The sequence below is a fragment of the Neomonachus schauinslandi genome, chromosome 4 (genome assembly GCF_002201575.2).
Source record: "Neomonachus schauinslandi chromosome 4, ASM220157v2, whole genome shotgun sequence".
NCBI lineage: Eukaryota > Metazoa > Chordata > Mammalia > Carnivora > Phocidae > Neomonachus > Neomonachus schauinslandi.
This window is the reverse complement of record NC_058406.1, coordinates 32,524,050-32,543,404: the sequence shown is the minus strand read 5'-3', so window position 1 is coordinate 32,543,404 and position 19,355 is coordinate 32,524,050. Positions and strand designations below refer to the sequence as shown.

Below are 19,355 nucleotides of genomic sequence, written 5' to 3'. Positions count from 1 at the left end.
ATGCGCTGCCTAGCTTGGGAGGCGGGGTTCCACTCAGGGGCGGGACGGGAAGGGGTGGGCGGGACGGGAAGGGGTGGGCGGGACGGGAAGGGGTGGGCGGGACTCCTCGGGGGTGGGACTCCAGCCTCCGTGGCGGGTGGCTGGCGGTCCCGTCAGGTCGGAGGAGGCAATGGCTGCACGCGCTTTGAGGCTGCTGACCACACTGCTGGCTGTCGCCGCCGCTGCCTCCCAGGCCGAGGTCGAGTCCGAGGCGGGATGGGACATGGCGGCGCCTGATCTGCTCTTCGCAGAGGGGACCGCTGCCTACGCGCGCAGGGACTGGGCGGGGGTTGTACTGAGCATGGAGCGGGCGCTGCGCTCGCGGGCCGCCCTGCGCGCCCTCCGCCTGCGCTGCCGCACCCGCTGTGCCGCCGACCTCCCGTGGGAGCTGGACCCCGACTCGTCCCCGAGCTTGGCACAGGCCTCGGGCGCCGCCGCCCTGCACGACCTGCGCTTCTTTGGGGGCCTACTGCGCCGCGCCGCCTGCCTGCGCCGCTGCCTCGGGCCGCCGGCCTCCCACTCGCTCAGCGAGGAGCTGGAGTTGGAGTTCCGCAAGCGGAGCCCCTACAACTACCTGCAAGTCGCCTACTTCAAGGTGCAGACCTGCCCGGGCCCGGGCGGCAGGGATCCTTCTGGGCGTGGTTGCAGATGACCCGGGCGAACTTGGGGGGCCGGGAAAGTGTCCGCGGAGAGGGAACGTAGCCTCCTGGCCGGGGAGCTCTCCTCGGACCCAGGGAGAGCAGGGACCCTGCCGGGAGACCTGCTTCGCCCGGTTCGCATAAGCAGATGGTAACCCCAAAGGTCCAGCCTGGGGTTAAGGCACGGACTAAGCAAAACTTGACCTTGTGTTCCCCGGGAGCCTTCCCAAAGGGAACTAAAGCGGCAGCTTGGGTTTCTCTCCCAGATTTCATTGTAAGTGCCCGAGTGAGAAGCTAGGACCTTTCTACAATATCTTCCTTCCGGTTCGCTGTTCAGGGATGCTTTTCCTGCTGCCCGAGTCCAGCAGCTCTCTTTCAGGACGTGAGGTTGCCACGTCGCCAGTAGGGGCTGTCTAACCCCTCCCTGTAGCGGGACCCTCTGGCTATTGTCAGGTTTTCAAAGAAAATGAGTATTTTTAGGAATTCCAGAGTGGCGTAAGTCCAAGTGCATACATGGATTTGGAGTGCCCCTGACTTGCATGATGATGATGATGATGATGATGATGATGATGATGATGATGATGATAGCCAGCACATACTTCTAGGCACTATTTTAAGTACTTTGTGTTTATTGGTTTATTTGCCCAGATCCTGTCAATGTCCTGTAAGGTAAGTGCTATTATTAGGCCCATTTTATTGGGGGAAAAGAAAGAAGGAGCTGTGTTGCATATTGTCACATCCATAGTTTAACAGACCTTCGGTTCCACCTAAAGAGAGACTTAGGGAACCGTGGGGACCACGGACTTCCACCTCTCCACAAGCATTTTGCTTACACAGTTTGCTTACATTCCTCCTTGTTACTTGGAAAAGTACTGTATTTGAAACCAAAATAAGTGGGTCATGTCTTTGGTCATGTCACTTAACAGCACACTCTCAGATTCTTTGACTAACGTTTCCTGAATGCCTGCTACATTCCAGTTCTTGTACAGGTCATTAAAATACTTGACTTTATATTGTTTTGTTTTACATCACTTCCCTAGTGAGAATCACTACAGAAAAGGCTACTAAAAGGGTGTGTACATAGGGCGGTGGGAGCACAAAGGAGGGAGGATCTAGCTTCCTCTCAGAGAAACAAGGGAGACTGAAAGAAGAGATGACAATTGAAGTCAGTCCTAAATATCACTAGAGGAGAGAAAGGATGGCCATTCCAGATAGAGCGAGGCCAGACTGGGAAGAGAGTTCTGCAGGCTTCAGGAGCCAGTGTCAGAATCAGGTTTTAGAATGCTAATTCTGGAATGTGGAATAAGCCTTGGGAGAAGGAGAAAGTGGTGGCAGGGCTAACCATTAGGAGATGAGTTGGTGGGACGCCTGGGTGGCTCAGTTGGTTAAGCAGCTGCCTTCGGCTCAGGTCGTGATCCCCAGGTCCTGGGATCGAGTTCCATATCGGGCTCTCCGCTCAGCGGGGAGCCTGCTCCTTCTGCCTGCCGCTCCCCCTGCTTGAGCTCGCTCTCTCTCTGACAAATAAATGAATAAAATCTTAAAAAAAAAAGGAGATGAGTTGGTTGTCCACTTGAGAGAAGGAAATTAGGTGCCTAGGTGCTTAGGGAGTAAAGAAGGACTGGGGTGGAGAGAGAAGGTGGCAGGGCAGGAGAATAAATCCATGAAGGGGACAGACTTGTGAGAATTTCTAATTGTACAGTTAACAAAACAGGTGCAGAGGATTATTGACTTTGGGTCACCTAGCTATTTTAGGGTTAGAGCCAGGGCTGACTTCTTGTTTAGCATGCATCTACTAGTACTGATGAAAAAAGGAAAAGGAAAAAATTCTTAGCGTGTTAATAATACCAGCTAACATTTATTAAGCACTTAGTATGTGCCCAGCACCAGGTGTTAGAAGCCGCATGTATACCAGCTTGTTTTAACATTACCAACAAGACTGTGAAACAGTGAGTGCTATCTCCAGGTGGCAGATTAGGGAACTCAAATAGAGAGTAAACTTTAAGTGTCTGAAGCCCCAGCAAGTGACTAATTAAACCTAGCTTTGTCACAAGTCTGTCTGTCACCTAAGCCGTGTTAATCATTAGATCATCAGTGATTTATTTTGGCTTCTACATAAGAACCTGTGTGACGTTGATATGCTTGAGTCCATTGCTTTGGGCATTATTGTGGCATTTGGCACATTTTTTTCTTCTCAGATTTCATAACCACTTGTTTTAACCTCATGAGCCCTGGGCTTTGAGTCAGAAGACGCCATATCCAGATTTTGTATAAGACCTTAGGATTTTTCCGTCACCCATCTTTTCCTTGAATGTGTCAAAAACACTTGATTATATTTTTTGAAAAAAAAAAAAAGTATCTTCTAGGGAAATCCTTAGGCACAGTGTAATCATTAACTGCTCTTTCTCCCCTACTACTAAATTCTTGAAGCCTTAGACTTTTTTCAGCTCAGTTGCCACTTCTGAATCTTGAGAATATATTACTTGGGCAGTCAGTCTTCCATAGCATTCCTCCCAACAACATGACCTTTGTTTAAAAATAGAATGTTTACACTGTTGAAGATTTACCTCCTATGATTTGGGGAATTGCAAAGCCTGATTTGGGAAATGGCTGAAATTCTGCCCAGGGCCCTGTGCTCCTGATTTCTGGTATGTAGTTCCTGCAATAGGTGTGTTTTCTGGGGCTGGCGAAGTCTGGCACAAACTGTGGAGTGGAAGGCTCAGGAAGGCTGGGATTTCCTGTTTACTGTGGACTGCCCATTTGGACACAAACCTTCAGGGTTTGGAGGTGAGGATTATGTTCTTGTGCCTTATTCTTAGATCAACAAGTTGGAGAAAGCTGTAGCAGCAGCACACACCTTCTTCGTGGGCAATCCTGAACACGTGGAGATGCGGCAGAACCTAGACTATTACCAAACCATGTCTGGAGTGAAGGAAGCCGACTTCAAGGATCTTGAGGCCAAACCCCATATGGTGAAAAAAACTTTGTCCCCCCCATTCTCTCTTTTTATTAAAGTGATATTTACTAGGCTTGTTTTCTGATTACAGAAGTAGTAGACATTCATTGTACAACACTATAGAAAAATGCAGATAAGTATAAAACAGAAAGTGATCATCTATAATACTGCCACCTTAAGGAAACCAGTAGTTCATATTTTGGCCTAGTTTTTTTTTTTAAAGATTTTATTTATTTATTTGTCAGAGAGAGAGGTAGACAGAGGGAGAAGCAGGCTCCCCGCTGAGTAAGGAACCCAATGCGGGACTTGATCCCAGGACCCCGGGATCATGACTTGAGCCGAAGGCAGATGCTTAACCGACTGAGCCACCCAGTTGTCCCTATTTTGGCCTATTTTTAAAACTCTTCTAGATCTTAATTTTTTTCCCCTAACTTGGTGTCATACTGTGTATATATTTTTCATCATCCTTTTTGAACTAACACTGTATCATGAGCCTTCTCTCATGTCTTGATTTTCTTTGAAAATACAATTTTTAGTGGCTGCATGATAGTCCATTTTATGCATAATTGTATTAATGTACTGTGTAGGTTTTTGCTTTCACTACTGTAAGTGGTACAGTGTTCCTCGATGTTCTTATTCTTTTTTTTTTTTTAGATTTTTATTTATTTGACAGAGAGAGACATAGTGAGAGAGGGAACACAAGCAGGGGGGAGTGGGAGAGGGAGAAGCAGGCTTCCTGCTGAGCAGAGAGCCCAATGCAGGGCTCGATCCCAGGACCCTGGGACCACGACCCAAGCCGAAGGCAGACGCCTAACAACTGAGCCACCCAGGCGCCCCATCGATGTTCTTTTTTTTTTTTTTAAAGATTTTATTTATTTATTTGAGAGAGAGAGAATGAGAGAGAGAGAACACCTGAGAGGGGATAGGGTCAGAGGATGAAGCAGACTCCCTGCAGAGCAGGAAGCCCGATGCGGGACTCGATCCAGGGACTCCAGGATCATGACCTGAGCCGAAGGCAGTCGCTTAACTAACTGGGCCACCCAGGCGCCCAGCCCATCGATGTTCTTATTCTGTTTGTTTAGGAGAAGTCTGTGTCCCATGAGAGATATTGTCTGTGATGATACAGCATTTATATTTATAAAGAGCTTATGTTCTCGTAAGTTTTCATAGTTTAGAAATAGAGATATTAGAAACAATATCAAAATGACTTTTAAAAGTGAATTGTGTAAGGACGCCTGGGTGGTTCAGTCCATTAAGCGCCAGACTCTTGATCTCAGCTCAGGTCTTGATCTCAGGGTCCTGAGTTCAGGCCTCTGTTGGGCTCCATGATGGAGGTGACAACTGCTTAAAAAAAAAACTGTACATTGTGTACATCTAGTACATTACACAATCACACAGGTTTGGTGGGGTTTGTTTGTTTGTTTGTTTTTTAGTGATTCTATGACAAACGGAAATGGTTATTCACAAGAATGGATGCTGTGTCCCACAGATGGCAAAACCCATTCTGTAATCAGCGGCAGCCCTAACTCCCCCTTATGCTGGAAGGATTGCTCCCATCAGCACAGACCTAATTCTAGCATCTAAGAGTTCTTTTTAATTAAACTTTTATTTTGAACGCTATTATCCCTACAGAAGTGCAAGAAAATTATAATGAACTCCCTTGTATCTTTTATCTAGATGGAGTTTAATGCTTTTGGGTTTCCAAAGAAACCTGTGGAGACCATTTACAGGAGGCCTTCACTAGGTAGCGGGCACCCTTTTCCGTCCCTAACCTAAGACAGGCCGTGAGGACGCAGGTGCAGGTGGCGGGGGGAGCGAGGGCCCAGGGCTGTGTGCGGCCCGCAGTTGAGTCCCCCTTCCTCCCAGTAGCACGAGTTCCGGCTGGGAGTGCGGCTCTACTCGGAGGAGCAGCCGCACGAAGCCGTGGCCCACCTGGAGGCGGCGCTGCGGGAGTACCTGGTGGCGGACGCGGAGTGCCGCGCCCTGTGCGAGGGGCCCTACGACTATGACGGCTACAACTACCTGGAGTACAACGCCGACCTCCTCCAGGCCATCGCAGGTGCGCGGCCGCGACCCTCCCGCACGCGCGCCCGACCCCGCCCCCGCGCGCCCCCGCCCACACCGAGGCCCTCGCCAGCTGCCCAGGGCTCCCGGGGCCACGTGCGGGCAGTCCCCACTGCTCGCCGTCTTCCGCCTCAGACCTAAATGTAGTACATCTCGGAATCGGACTGAAAATTCCTTGCACTTGAATTTGTTCCTCTTCCCAGAATTCGCATCCTGAAGATCCACCTGATGGTTATTCCCCGTCTTTGATTCCTTTCAGATCATTACATCCAGGTCCTCAGCTGTAAGCAGAACTGCGTCACAGAGCTGGCTTCCCACCCAAGTCGAGAGAAGCCCTTTGAAGACTTCCTTCCATCACATTATAATTATCTGCAGTTCGCCTACTATAACAGTAAGGCCTACTTTCTTCCTTCTCTGCCACTTTTCAGCAGGAAGCCAAAAGCAAGGGAGGCAGGGATGATGGCCACTCTGCAGGTAGGCATCTTTGGCTTCTCACTGTGACCTGGGACTCCGGGAGGCACCGTGCCGGGTGACCCCTGCCTGCTTTGTGACAAGCCACTGGCCCCAGAAGCCAATGCTAGTAACCCAAAAAGCTGGGAGACGGAGACCTAGGACCTCTCTCTCGTCCCTTCTAGAACACTGATAATCTGACTCTGAATCCGAGTTCAGTTAGAGCAAAGGCAAGGGTGTATCTACCATTTAAACCAGCTCACGGGACATTTTCCAGCCCTTCGTCGTACAATAGTGCGGATGCTCTGGGTGGTGCGGGGTGGGGGGCTGCCAGTATCCAAACCAGCAACAAGTCAGCAGGTCCTCATCGAGTTCCTACTGTGTGCTAAGCATCACCGCATATTCGAGAGTGTGAGGTGTTTATCGTTGCGCTGAGACCAACACATGCGAACAAGCACTGCTCCTCCGTGGAAGAGGCCACCTGCTGTTGTAGTGTCCCCATCTTCTGAAAATCTGCAGGGAGAAGAAGATAGGAAGATGGGACTCTTCCTAAAATTGGTCTAATATGAGGCCAGTGTTTAACTGACTTGTGAAATTATAAAGATGTGGGCGTTCAGTAGTAGGCAGGCCTGAGGACCCTGAGCCCCTTGCATCAGTTCTGCATTCGGTGTTTGCGTAAATTCTATTCTTCTCATTCTTCTAGAACTTCTCCCTCAGGTCAGGCAGCTGTGGTAGGTAGCAGGGCCACCTTGCCGTGTCATCACCGCCTCAGGCTGTGCTGAGACTCAAGACCAGTGGTTCCTGGTGCCCAGGATTGGACCCTCTCTTCTCAGGCATTTCTTTTTTGCTTTGCAGTTGGGAATTATACGCAGGCTATCGAATGTGCCAAGACCTATCTCCTCTTCTTCCCCAACGATGAGGTGATGAACCAGAATCTGGCCTACTATACAGCCATGCTTGGAGAAGAACCAGCCAGATCCATTGGCCCCCGTGAGGTGAGAGACTTGGGTCAGTTAGAGGGCAGAAGAGTGGCCGGGGGGCGGGGGGTGGGGACAGAAGGGTCTGGTAGTGCTCGGGCAGCGGCCAGGAGGGGGGGTTGCCTGGGCCGGGCACGAGTACACTGACGCACTTGTCACTCAAGAACCAGGGAGCAGCCTTACTCCACACCATCGGGGCCCAGAAGTCTGCCGTCTGAGTTGTAAAAGAAAAGCAGAACCGCAACACAGGCTCCCCTTTTCCCCTTTCTTGGTACCTCTGCTTTGAGATTTGCTGTCATTTGGCCAAGATCTGTCATTTTTTACTTCCAGCTAAATTCTTTTTTCGCTCACCTGTTTTCTTGCCTGTTTCCTCCCTGTCCCTTCTCTGAGCTCTCCGTCCCTCAGCATCACTCCCAGCTCAACTCCCAAGCAGACACAATGACCAAAGTGAAACACACTGACGTGTTGACAGTGGTTATTTCTAGGTGGTGGAATATGGGTGATTTTTTTGTATCTTGCCCATTTATGTTTTCTAAATTCCCTTCAGTGGAATTACCAGTTATTTTTTGTAGTTAAAAACATGAAAAGTTCTTTTTTTAACTCAGTGAAATACAATACTGTGAACCTCGATATTTGTACATACGCCTTTCCCAGACCCTAGACCCTCTCCTTCTTGAGCCCAGAATGGTGAGTTGGATTTGAAGTCACTGGTCTGGGGTCCTGCGCTTACAAGGATGTGTGATCTTCTGCATGTCATCGTGTGGGATCTCAGACACCCTGCACTGCCCCTCTGAGTCTCCGTTTCTCCCTCTATAGAACGCGATTATGGTTCTTACTCTTTCTTCAACACAAGATGAGCGCGAGAGGCAAATGAAATACCGAGTAGAAATGCACTTTGTAAGCCAGCAGGCGTGGTACGAGTGTGTCCCAAGAGTTGTGTGGACAGGCAGCATCCCAGGGGTCTTTCTGATGGTAGACAAGTAGCCAGCGGCCGGCTTCCTCACCTCTGACCTCAGCCACCTCCTGGAACAGGGGGTGGGTGGCCTATCGTGGCTGCAGGGATCCCTGACTTCAGAACAGGAGACTAGGAGTGAGAGGAAGGCGAACCTCAGTCACCCATGTCCTGCAGGCTCCTCCCAAACCCTAGCTACCTTCTATGTAAAAATGTAACTTTGGACCCGTTTTTCATTTTATTGGAGGAAAAATATGGTAAATAGCATTACTCTAGAGGCAGCTCATTTGTTGTTTATGCGACGAATACTTGGGACAAATAAGGGTGCAAGAGCAGGCGCACTCCCACGCCGCCGGTGGGATTATGAGTTGGACCGTTCATTTAACCGGCAGTTCTGCCCCCGGAGATGGGCCGCGCAGCCGTGTCGCATGAGGATGCGAAGGCAGACGCGCCCGGACACGCGTCAGAACCTTGCTGCTAAAAGCGACCACCCGAACCAAGCTAAATGCCATCCATTGGGGAACTGGCTTAAATGAATCATGGTAGATGCATTCAGTGGTATGCGAGACAACCATTCTATTGCGTGAGTGGGTTACTACCCAGCGGTATGAGATGGTCTCCATGATATTGTTGTAGGTAAAGGAAAAAAAAAAAGATCTAGAACTGTATATTCTATCGTATTTATGTTTTTTAAAATACATACGTACTTTTTAAGTCATCAACTTTGTGGACAGATTGACAAGAAACTGTTCATCAGCTTACCCCTGAGGCACGGGCCTACAGGGCGGGGGTGGGGAGGGAGACCTGTTTCTATTTATGCCTTTTGATACTTTGTGGATCTCTTCTAGCTATAGGTGCATTACCTTCCTGTCTTTTTGAATGCCATCTAAAGCACACCTCAGGGACTGACGATACAGAAGGGTACATAATCCCAAACTTAGAGAATACTGTAGTAAATCTAAGAGTGGCCATGGATACAAGCTGGAGTGGAGGAAGGAAGTAATTGACTGACTGGCAAGCCACGGGAGGCTTTTCAAGAGGAAGTGCTGTTGACATTTGGTTTTAAAAGCCTTCAGGAGGTGAATGAGGCAAGGGAAGGCCTGTGAGATGGAAGACAGCATGTGCACACAACCCGGACAATTGTCCCACATGCATGCAAGGTGATAAGAGGAGTTACAGGAGATGAGGCCTGGGAGGGTCAGATTCGGAAGGGTCTTGAGTGCCCTGACGGGACCTTGGCCTCTGTCCCACAAGGCAGACAGTGGTGGGCACTCGAAGGGTTTTAAGCAGTAGTCCAGGCAGCTGTGCAAGGCTCAGAACGGGAAGGAGCTGGAAGCAGGAGACCAGTACAGGGCTGCTGTGGCGATGCAGAGGGGAGCTGCGGGGCCGGGGGAGACGCTGGCTGGAGGAGGGAACTGGCTGGGTGGAGTAGGAGGTGGCGTTGGCAGAATGGCGGGGGGCTTCCCTCCTCCCTCTGCACGTCTAATTAGACACAAGTTTCCCGCTTGGGAGACGCAGGCATGGTGCCGCCCACCTAGCTCAGGAGCGCACAGTGGAGCGGGATGCTTTCCTCACACATCTGCCCTGCCTGTACTCCAGCCCCAGGGGGCCAAGCTTTCCTCTGTTCGCCGAGAGAAGGACGTAGAGGATGAGGCAGCAGTCGACTTCCGGTGTGGTGGTTGTGGAGCTTACCATTGAGGGTAGCCACCCTTCGCGTGTGGCGGGGCATTTAGGCTGCAAAATTCCTCCATAGCTTTTATTTTTATTTCATTCGATTCTCATAACAACCTGCTGGGGTGGGGCTACCAGCCTGCCCTGAAGGGAAAAACCCAGGTTCTTCCTTCCTAGCTCTGGAACCCGGAGTCTCTCCTCGCCTGAGGACGTTACCTTGTAGTTGTCCTCTCTGGCCACCAGGTGGCGACAGTCTGCATTTGCGATGGCACTTCTTCGGGTCTCTGTCTTGCTGAGTGAAGACCCTCCCAACCCCCCCACTTTATGGTCATATTAGTGAGTTTGGGGCAGAGAGGGAAAATAAACCACTTTTAACTAGAACCCTCCTTCGGGAAAGAAAGTAACTAGCATTTGTTGAGGGCTGCCCCAGTCCACACGCTGTGTGGTTCAGCCCCCATCATCTCATTTAATCCCCACAGTGGCCGTGGTAGGGGGCGCTATTCTCCCATTTTAGAGATGAGAACATTTGGGCTCCGAGAGATGGGCTAGCTCGCCCCGTGGCCTGTGGCTGAGGGTGGCGGCCCGGGTCCCTCCCTGCGTTGTCTCAGCGCTGGCGCAGTTCCCAGCTCCTTGCTCCTACTCCGTGAATCAGTGCCGAGCGAATGAATAAACGTAGGCGTGGGATTTGCTTCCTAGCAGCCTCAGGGCCGCGGGAGAGGGTTTAACGAGAGAATGCACCGAGCGTGGTGTCTAGCACTTGGTGAATCACTTAAACTCCTTAGGAGAAATTTCCATCTCCCTGTTGGGTAAATATGCTAGATGATGTAGGACTCATTGAGGTCTTGCTAACATTTTCCTTACTGCCTTCATCTTTAATTGCAACTGATGATGTCTTCTTTCTCTTTTCTTTCCTCCTCCCGCTGCTTGGAGACTAGCAGGGCACCTAGGGAGAGAGGTGGCCCCAGAAGGCACTTAGTCTCCCAGCCCTGGGTAAGCCCTCCCTGTGAGCACGTGTGGGAAGGGCCAGAGGGCCCGAACCAGCTGCTGCAGCTGCAGCCGCCCTGCTCCAGGAGGGATCCATCCAGTCTGTTCAGAGTCTCAGGGGAGGCAGTGGGCCTAAGGAAAAAGCTCCTGGCCTTTAGGGCTTGAATGTCGGTCCCTGCTCCCTTTCCTTTAGTGTCAGCTTAAACAAGCCGCCTATCCCCTCCTGCACCTCAGTGTCTCCATCTGTAAAACGAGCAGCACGGTGTCAACGTCAGAGGTGGCTGTGAAGGTCAAATGAGTAACACATGGGTCACCCAACATCTAGGTCTCCTGCCTCCCTGTCGAACCCCTACGGAAGTCAAGAAGGAACTCTCCTTCTTTGAGGAATATGTCCACATCTCCTGAGAATCCTCAGATTTCCTGTCTCAGAGATTAACGGGGGGTACGGGGGGGCGGGTGTTATGTCACCCTCAGCGGAAGCAACCCTTAACACAGGGGTGAAGCTGCTGTCCCAGACGGGAGAACAAGCACAGTAGTGGTGGGGGGAGAGGACGCTCAGATCACACTGGGAGCAACAACATGGAACGTGGGGTTGGGGGCCCCCCCGAGAGCTAACAGGGCTGAATTCCAGGGCATTCCTTCGACTTTGTTTCCTCAGAGTGCCCGGGAGTACCGACAGCGCAGCCTGCTCGAGAAAGAACTGCTCTTCTTCGCCTACGATGTCTTCGGAATTCCCTTTGTGGATCCGGTGAGCCCGGATGCGGGAGTCGGGGAGGGCGGCTGGCTGTGTGACTCTGTTTGGGGGGTGGAGCCAGACACGGGATCTGTGAAACCTGTGGACGAGAGACAGAGGAAGACAAAGGGGAATTCTGGGCAGCCAGAGGTGACTCTAGTTTGGAGACTCACTTGATCTCCTGCAAGGAGGCAGCTGGATTCTCCCGGAGGCCCGAGTCTGTGCAGAGACCCGGAAGATGAAGCGGGTCACCCTACAGCGTTGATTTTTCTCCTGATCTGCTTTTAGGATTCATGGACTCCAGAAGAGGTGATTCCCAAAAGATTGCAAGAGAAACAAAAGTGAGGACCCTGAAGAGACTGCATGACTGGAGCGGCCTGATAAGCACTTGAGGCTTCCTGAGCCCAGGCAGATGTGCACTCCTGGAAGGGGGGGGGGGGGGCTGGTCCAGGCTGGGAAGCTGGGGTGGGAGCCAGGGTGGCCCCCGGAACACAGTCCTCAGAGCGGCTGTGCGCACAGGTCCGAACGGGAAACAGCCGTCCGCATCTCCCAGGAGATCGGAAACCTTATGAAGGAGATTGAGACCCTGGTGGAGGAGAAGACCAAGGAGTCGCTGGATGTGAGCCGGCTGACGCGGGAAGGTAAGAGGACAGCGCTCCGGCTTCTGGCTGTCGTGGAGGCAGCAAGGCAGGCGTCCCCGCGCTAGCTGGCCGGCCCCGGGACTGAGCCTAGACTCACCAGGACTTCCACCCGGAGAAGGCCTTCGGGGAAGTACGACTCCTGGGTCACAGCAACGCTAGTTAAGCTCACTGCAGTCAGTGTTTATAGCGCAAACCTCATCCGGTCTCCCCACTTCCATCATGCATCCTGCTACCAAGCCTCCAAATCCGAGGTCTCTTCCCCCCTGCTCCGCCCCCTCCAAGCTGTGCTGACACTGCTTTTCCTCGCCTCTCTCCCCAAGCCTCTCCTCTTCCCATTGCTGCGGGTCCCCTGCACCTGCTGTGTGCACTCCTGTCCCTCCTCAATCTGTGCTTCCCCTACCCCTGCAGTGGCTAGACCGGGCTTCCAAACACGCAGACCCTACCCCTACCCGCCCTGCCTGCTGCTCGAACCACCTGCTTCTACCTTCTGTTCGTGTGCCCTGGGCTGCTTCTGTTCCTTGGGCCCGTCTGCCCCCGTGGCTGTGCTCATGCCTGTCCCTCCTCCCGGTACCCTCCCATCGCCTCTGCCCACGAAACCTTAATCTCCCTGTCCTGGGGACACCCTCCCTTTTTGTTTGGAACTTTCACGGCAGCTTTCTTTTTGCTTGCACCAAGTCTGCCCGTTTGCATCGTTGCTGGGAGAGGGGCCGTCTTCAGGTGTGAGACCCTCGCCTCGCACGCGGGGCCTGGCGCACACCGGGGCTTCAGTGAGTCGCCTTCAGTAGGTCCCCAGCACGGAGGGACACCAGGAGAAATAGAAGAGGTTAGCCTTTGCTCTACAGTTGCTTAAATGAAAAGTGGGTGATTTCACAAGAAGAGCACGTGGAAAGAATTTGTCCCGCATTCCTTGGTTTCAGGCAGCTTTCACTCTGTGGTTTCTCTTCTGTGGGGGAGGCTGGCTGGGCAAATTGAGGTCCTCGTTGGAAATAAATGCTGCTGGTGCCTGGTGCGATGGCAGCGAAGATTCTGAGCCTTTCCTGTGTGCCCGGTAGTGTGCTGAGCTTTTAACTCGCCTTGTTGCTCTTTACATCAAGCAAGCACCAATCTCAGGAGGTAGATGCTGTCTTACAGATGAGGAAGTGAAAGCTCAGGGAGGTTAAGTAACTTGCTGAGCTCACACAGCTAATAGGTGGAGGATTCAGGAGTTAGACCCCCTTCTTTTTGATTCTGGAGCTCAGGGTTTGAAGAATCTGTTGGCGATGTTTCCTCAACAACTGGCAAAGGCCCAGAGCCAAGAACTGTTTGGGAGAGGAGCTAGGACTAGGGCCTGGCGCTCCCATCTTGTCAGCTCCAGGTGCTGTCCTCTGAGCCATTTGCCACCTTTGGAAGTGGCCGGATAGGAGGTTTCTCTGGTGCCCTGGAAACAACTGGAATTTCTATTCCCGTCCGATGGAGAGTGTCTGGACAGAGCTGCCGCTGGACTCAGCCCAGTCTTGCCGTTGCTTTGCAGGTGGCCCCCTGCTCTATGAAGGCATCAGTCTCACCATGAACTCCAAAGTCTTGAATGGTTCGCAGAGGGTGGTGATGGACGGCGTAATCTCCGCTGACGAGTGCCGGGAGCTGCAGAGACTGACCAACGTAAGGGACACCCCGTGACTGCGCCTCCCCGCTGAGCTTGCCTGCCCCTCGCTGCACACCGGCGACCGCCTCTTCGCGGACCCTCAGCTGCCCCAGCTAAGCCCCCCTGTGTTTTGGGCCTTGCAGGCAGCAGCGACCTTGGGAGATGGCTACCGGGGTCAGACCTCCCCACACACCCCCAGTGAAAAGTTCTATGGCGTCACGGTCTTCAAAGCCCTCAAGGTAGAATCAGTACTCAGCATTCTAGAGTGTGGGGAATGGGAGAGGGGAGGCTCAGGCCGTGGGGGGTAGTGGGGGGGGTGGGAAAGGTGAAGGTGTCTGCCTGTCGGATTCCAGAGGCCACTGGAAGGAGGAGGAATTAAGTTGAGGAGGTTGACTTTTGCGTCCTGGCTGGTGAAGCAAGTGTGATCAAAGTGAGGCAGGCGAGACAAGACTGGTGGCCAGAGCTGGGAGAGGGCTTTCTGTCCACAGAGAGGAGCGTGGAGGAGGGGCAGGTGTAACACGGGAGCGCTGTCGCACGTGGGAGCAGAGCAGGGGGCCCGGTGCCTCAGTGGGCTCTGTTGGCCCGCCGCCGGGCGTTCAGGGCAGCTGACTGCTGGTCTCCTTGGCAGCTGGGACAGGAAGGGAAAGTCCCCCTGCAGAGCGCCCACCTGTACTACAATGTGACCGAGAAGGTGCGGCGCGTCATGGAGTCCTACTTCCGCCTGGACACGCCACTCTACTTCTCCTACTCCCACCTGGTGTGCCGCACCGCCATCGAAGGTGGGCCTTCTCCGTCCCTGCTGAGCATACGCTGTGGCCTGGCGCGGGTGCTGAGGACACGGGAAGGAACGGGATACGGCCCTTTTCATCCTAGCCGGGGCACGAACACGAAATGGGGCAACCCCGTGCGATCAGTGCAGCGGAGGGAGTTCCAGTCCGTCCACCAGGGAGTCAGGAGGACTTCCTAGAGGAGGTGGTGACCGTTGTGCAGGATGAATAGGAGTGGTGGAGTGCCCAGGTGATGAGAGCATGTTTGAGCCAGGAAGAACAGCACACGCAAAGAAGTGCAGGCATTGGGCAGCCTGGTGGGGGGCACTAAGAAAGTGGCCATTTCTGGGGCGTGGGGTTGAAGGGGGAGCAATCCGGTAAGTCAGATAAGGCTTGGGCAGGCTTTCAGAAGCCACACTACGGAGAGCTACATTCAGGAGTTTGTTTTCATCCTGTAGGCCACTGGGTCTCAGCAACGCTCCTGGGCTTCCAGGTGTGTAGGTCAGTCGTGAGCGATGTTGCAAGTTCTGTCACAAACTGTTCGGTACCAAATCCGTGAGAGACGGACTTTTACAAGTCAGAGCGGATGCGAGGTCGCTCGTCGTCCGCTCTCTCTCTCCTGCATTCCCTTTGCTGTCCTGAGGAGGGATGAGGTGTGGCCAGTGCCCCGGGGTCACACGTGGCCCACAGCCCCATCTGTCATGCCGTCGCCTTTGGAGGCCCCGGCACTGATGGGCCACTAGGTGGTAGAGATGAGAGGGCTTTATCCGCCCCCCAGAAGGTCTGGAGTGCTCTCGAACTCTGGACACACCCAGAGGAACGCGTCAGACACAGCCGTATGTGTCGTGGCCTCTCAAGGTGGGGACCGGGCAGCGGGAAGCTGGGAAGAGTCCTCAAATGCGAAGGACTCGGTGAGACCTTTGTCTTCACGAGGTTAGTTTTGCCGCTTTGTGGTGAGAGATTTGGAGAACGTGGATCAAACCAGAGGGTGGGAAGCTGGTCAGCAGCGACCGGGTGGGCAAGGACAAAGGCCCACCTGGCCAGTGGCGGTGGGAGTAAGAGAGGAGAGGACAGGTGAGGGAGACGGAGGAGGTGGAGGGACAGGGCGTGGCACCTGGCCGGACAGGTGGGGACAAATAGGAGGGATCTACCGTGACCGGATGGTGCCACCAGCCTGCTCTGGGGGCGACGGTTCCATGTCATGAATGTGCTTGCCTAGCATTTTACAGTACGTGCCGTCGGTGCCCTTTCACGGCCTTCCTCCTGCGTGGCTTCTCCCCCTGCGGAGCCCTGCGGAAGCTAACTGCTTACCTTTGCTCCTGTCTGGTCCCCTCCGTGCCGTCCTCATCTCGTCTCCCGCTGCAGGGCGAGGCTCACTGTGCCCTGCATCCTGCCACCCTCCTGACTCCTCATTTTCATTTCCCGGGGGATTCCTGTTTTGTAAATTCGAGCCAGAAAGCTGGGGTCGTGCCGCTGAGCCCAGAACCTGCCCTTGGTTAGAGCCTCCCAGCCAAGCTTGCTGCACCTGCTTGGCCCACCAAGAACCTTGCTGGGAAGCCTGCAGATTCGTCTGCCCCCGGGCTGATGGCTTAGCCAGAGACCCCCTAGTTCACTGGCCATTCCCATAGACCCAAAGGCATTTTGGGAAGCACCCCCCATGCCAACAGGAGAGCTGCAGTGTCTCCTGAGGTGTCCCCACGCTAACGTGCGTTACCTCGGCCCCAGAGGCACAGGCCGAGAGGAAGGACAGTAGCCACCCAGTTCACGTGGACAACTGCATCCTGAATGCCGAGGCCCTCGTGTGCATCAAGGAGCCCCCTGCCTACACCTTCCGGGACTACAGGTGCCCGCCCTCCCTCTGAGGTCCCCAGTCCCCTGCGCCTTGCCCCGTCCCCAGCACACACACACACACACACACACACAGGTGTGGGACCAGCTGTCCCCAGAATCCAGTCCCCTATCCCCACACCCTCTGGCCAGGCAGTCGGACAGAAAGGGAGTCATTCCCATGTGGTGTGATGAGGAGGACAGTGGGTTCTCTGGAGTGAGGGTGGAGGGTGGGGAGGCTGTCTTCCCATGGCGGGCCCCCTCCCCCTGCTGCTTGAGAGCCCCTGGAGATGTGGGAGCCGTGGGCTGTCGGGGGGACAGGAGGAGGCGGCCCATGGTGAGACCATGTCTGTCCTTCCCAGTGCCATCCTTTATCTAAATGGGGACTTCGATGGAGGAGCATTCTATTTCACTGAACTAGACGCCAAGACTGTGACGGTGAGCGTGCCCTCGTGCCTGTCCCTGGGGGCCAGAAACCCTCACAGTGCGGAGTGCCAGGGCTCCCCTCCTCAAACTGGGGGGCTCAGAGATCTGTCGCTCACTCCTCTGACTGGCCACCTTTTCTCTCCAGACCCTAGTGATCCCGTGTCCCCTCTGAAGGCAGGTTACAGTCTCCTGTGTACCCCCCACTCTGTGTCTCCTTCAGGCAGAGGTGCAGCCCCAGTGCGGGAGGGCCGTGGGATTCTCTTCAGGCACTGAGAACCCGCACGGGGTGAAGGCTGTCACCAGAGGGCAACGCTGTGCCATCGCCCTGTGGTTCACGTTGGACGCGCGGCACAGTGAGAGGGTGAGAGCGCTCGGTGGCGCTGGGATCTGCCCCTGGAAGGGCCCCGGCTCAGCGTCCCCCTTCCCAGTCTCCTTGCCGGCGGCTTAGACATGAGAGGGACACCACGCCTGGCGTCCACAGTGACTCCTCCTGGTCACATTGCCTTGTCCTCCCTGGCCCTTCTTCCATAATGTAAATGGGGCTCCGGGTTGGGGTGCCAAACTGGGGGGTGGTGCTGGCGCTCGGTCGCCTGGCTGGGCAGCACTTCAGCTGTCCACCCAGAGATTAGGACCTGCTGGGAAACAGATGAGCTCAGAGGCCATGGGGGAAGAACCTGTTGCCTCCCGGCAGCAGCACCTGAGAGCAGGTGAGCGCCTGGTCCAGAGGCCTCCCTGAACAGGCGGGGGTCTGTCCTTGCAGGACCGGGTGCAGGCGGATGACCTGGTGAAGATGCTCTTCAGCCCAGAGGAGATGGACCTCTCCCAGGAGCAGCCCCAGGAAGCCCAGGAGGGGGCCCCCAAGCCTGTAGAGGAGTCTCTGCCTGGCAGTGAGTCGGGACACAAGGATGAGCTCTGACAGCGTCTGGCTCGCTGTGGAGGGGTGAGCGGACCCACCCTGAGGAACTGTGTCCTCCACCGGGCGGCCCCCAGGGGCTGCGCTCTGCCGCCCGGCGGGACCCTGCTCGCAGCCGTCCGCACGGTGCTACCGCTCTCGGAGTGGACATGGCGGGACGGCCCTCTTGCCTCCAGACCCGGCTGAGGGCTCAGGACGCAGGCCCGGAGCCGCCCCCGGGGGCCTGCTCAGGCAGCCGAGTGACAGCACTGCAGTATTTAAGTGTCTGTGTAGACAACCAAAGAATAAATGATTTGTGGTTTTTTACCCGGGAGTGGGTTCAGAGAGTAGGAGTACGGCTACCTGCCGCCCGGGCCGGAGGCCGCTCCAGGGCGGCGTGAGGGGGCCTGGCGGGGGGACCTCTCCGGCCTCAGGCCGGACACCGAGCCCCAGGCCCCTCAGACCTATCATCTGCGGAATGGGGGTGCCGGTCCCCACCCTGCCCGCCTTCTGGGTGGATTCGGTATCGGATGTGACAGCCCTTTGTAAACTGGAATGCTCTGGATGAATGGTGGGGATTATGACCAAGGCCCCGCCGGCAGCCAGCTCGGGCACATCGCCCCCGCGTCAGCCGCATGCGTCCTGCTCTGCGGGCCGGCCTCGGAGGCCCTGGACCCCAGGAGAACACACACCTCTCGGAGACAGAAAGGGCACAGGTGAAGATTCTGCCCCTCTGGCCGCAAGCCCGTCTCCCCTCCCGGGCTTGAGATGCCGTGGGCTGCCGAGTTCGGGAACCCGCGCTCTGGTCCTCACTTACTCAGTCAGCCAGTAGCCGTTGGTTGAGTCCAGTGCTGCCGGGACCACGTGAGCCAACGAAACAAGTCCCTGCCGTGACCCAGCTGCTGTTTTAGTAGGGGCGACAGGTAACACACACGTGTGCGCGCGCGCGCGTGCGTGTCGGCCTTCGAGGTGGCCAAGGAAGCCGGTCAGGCCCTGAGGAGGGCCGAGCAGCACAGAGTGGGCAGGAAGGGGGACAGCCCTGCGGTCACGGTCTCGGGGCCTCGTCCGTCCCTGTGGGCGCGTGGGCCGTGCCTCAGTGAGACAGCAGAGGAGTGTCAGCCTCGGGGAAGGGTGTGTGTGCGGAGAAGGGGCTTTGGGGCAAGGGCGAGAGGAGGAGAGGCGAGGGAGGTTGCTGCGGTCCCCAGCGGGAGGGGAAGGTGGCGTGGAGTAGGGTGCTGGTAGGGCAGAGGGTGGAAGAGGGCAGGTTCTGGATCCATTTTTGAGGTGGAGCCGACAGGAGTTGCTGATGGGTCAGGTGGTGTGAGAAAAAGGAGCATCAGGAAGGCTTCCAGTCTCCGCAGTGGGAAGAAGGGAGCCGCCTGCCCTCTGGCAGAGGAACCGCGGCGGGGATGGCGCTGGGCGTGGACGCCGGGAGGCCGGTGTCGCGCGTGCTGTGCTGAGTTCAGGAGCCTGGAGCCTGTTAGGCCTCCAAGCAGAAATGTCAACTACACAGTCCGGTGTGTGGACGGGGAGTTCAGGGAGAGGAGGAGGGGGGAGCCATCACTTTGAGAGTCGTTGCCGGCCGTGGATGGTGTTCAAAGCCGGGAGACTGGGTGCGCGTGGACAGGAAGAGGCAGAAGACCGAGCCTGCTGGAGGCAAGGAGGCTGGGGGGCCCAACGGAGGACAGGGGGCCAGCCGCAAGCAGGGGACCTGAGAGGG

The 19,355-nt window shown here is 55.1% G+C and overlaps 1 protein-coding gene across 3 annotated transcripts; it reads left to right on the top strand.

Moving 5' to 3' along the window:
- Positions 1-118: 118 nt before the first annotated feature.
- P3H1 (prolyl 3-hydroxylase 1) lies at positions 119-17,934 on the top strand. Of its 3 annotated transcripts, XM_021683783.1 has the most exons (15): positions 119-634; positions 3,494-3,646; positions 5,500-5,689; positions 5,954-6,085; positions 7,000-7,139; positions 11,387-11,476; positions 11,750-11,802; positions 11,981-12,102; positions 13,613-13,740; positions 13,867-13,962; positions 14,352-14,502; positions 16,216-16,333; positions 16,680-16,755; positions 16,964-17,104; positions 17,504-17,934. In XM_021683783.1, exons 1-15 carry the CDS (start codon positions 170-172, stop codon positions 17,657-17,659), a joined length of 2,211 nt encoding a protein of 736 aa, XP_021539458.1. In that variant the 5' UTR covers positions 119-169; the 3' UTR covers positions 17,660-17,934. The 3 variants fall into 3 exon arrangements, with proteins under 3 accessions (XP_021539458.1, XP_044769924.1, XP_021539459.1); XM_044913989.1 differs by lacking the exon at positions 13,867-13,962 and having other exon boundaries at positions 13,613-13,680; positions 14,415-14,502; positions 17,504-17,868; XM_021683784.2 differs by lacking the exon at positions 16,964-17,104 and having other exon boundaries at positions 17,504-17,868.
- Positions 17,935-19,355: the final 1,421 nt, after the last annotated feature.

Excerpts from the sequence above, each read along its gene's own strand:
- P3H1 (XM_021683783.1), top strand. The coding sequence starts at position 170 with ATGGCTGCACGCGCTTTGAGGCTGCTGACCACACTGCTGGCTGTCGCC. Across the intron at positions 3,647-5,499 it reads TTGAGGCCAAACCCCATATG|CACGAGTTCCGGCTGGGAGT; the intron begins GTGAAAAAAACT and ends TCCTCCCAGTAG. Across the intron at positions 6,086-6,999 it reads GCAGTTCGCCTACTATAACA|TTGGGAATTATACGCAGGCT; the intron begins GTAAGGCCTACT and ends TTTGCTTTGCAG.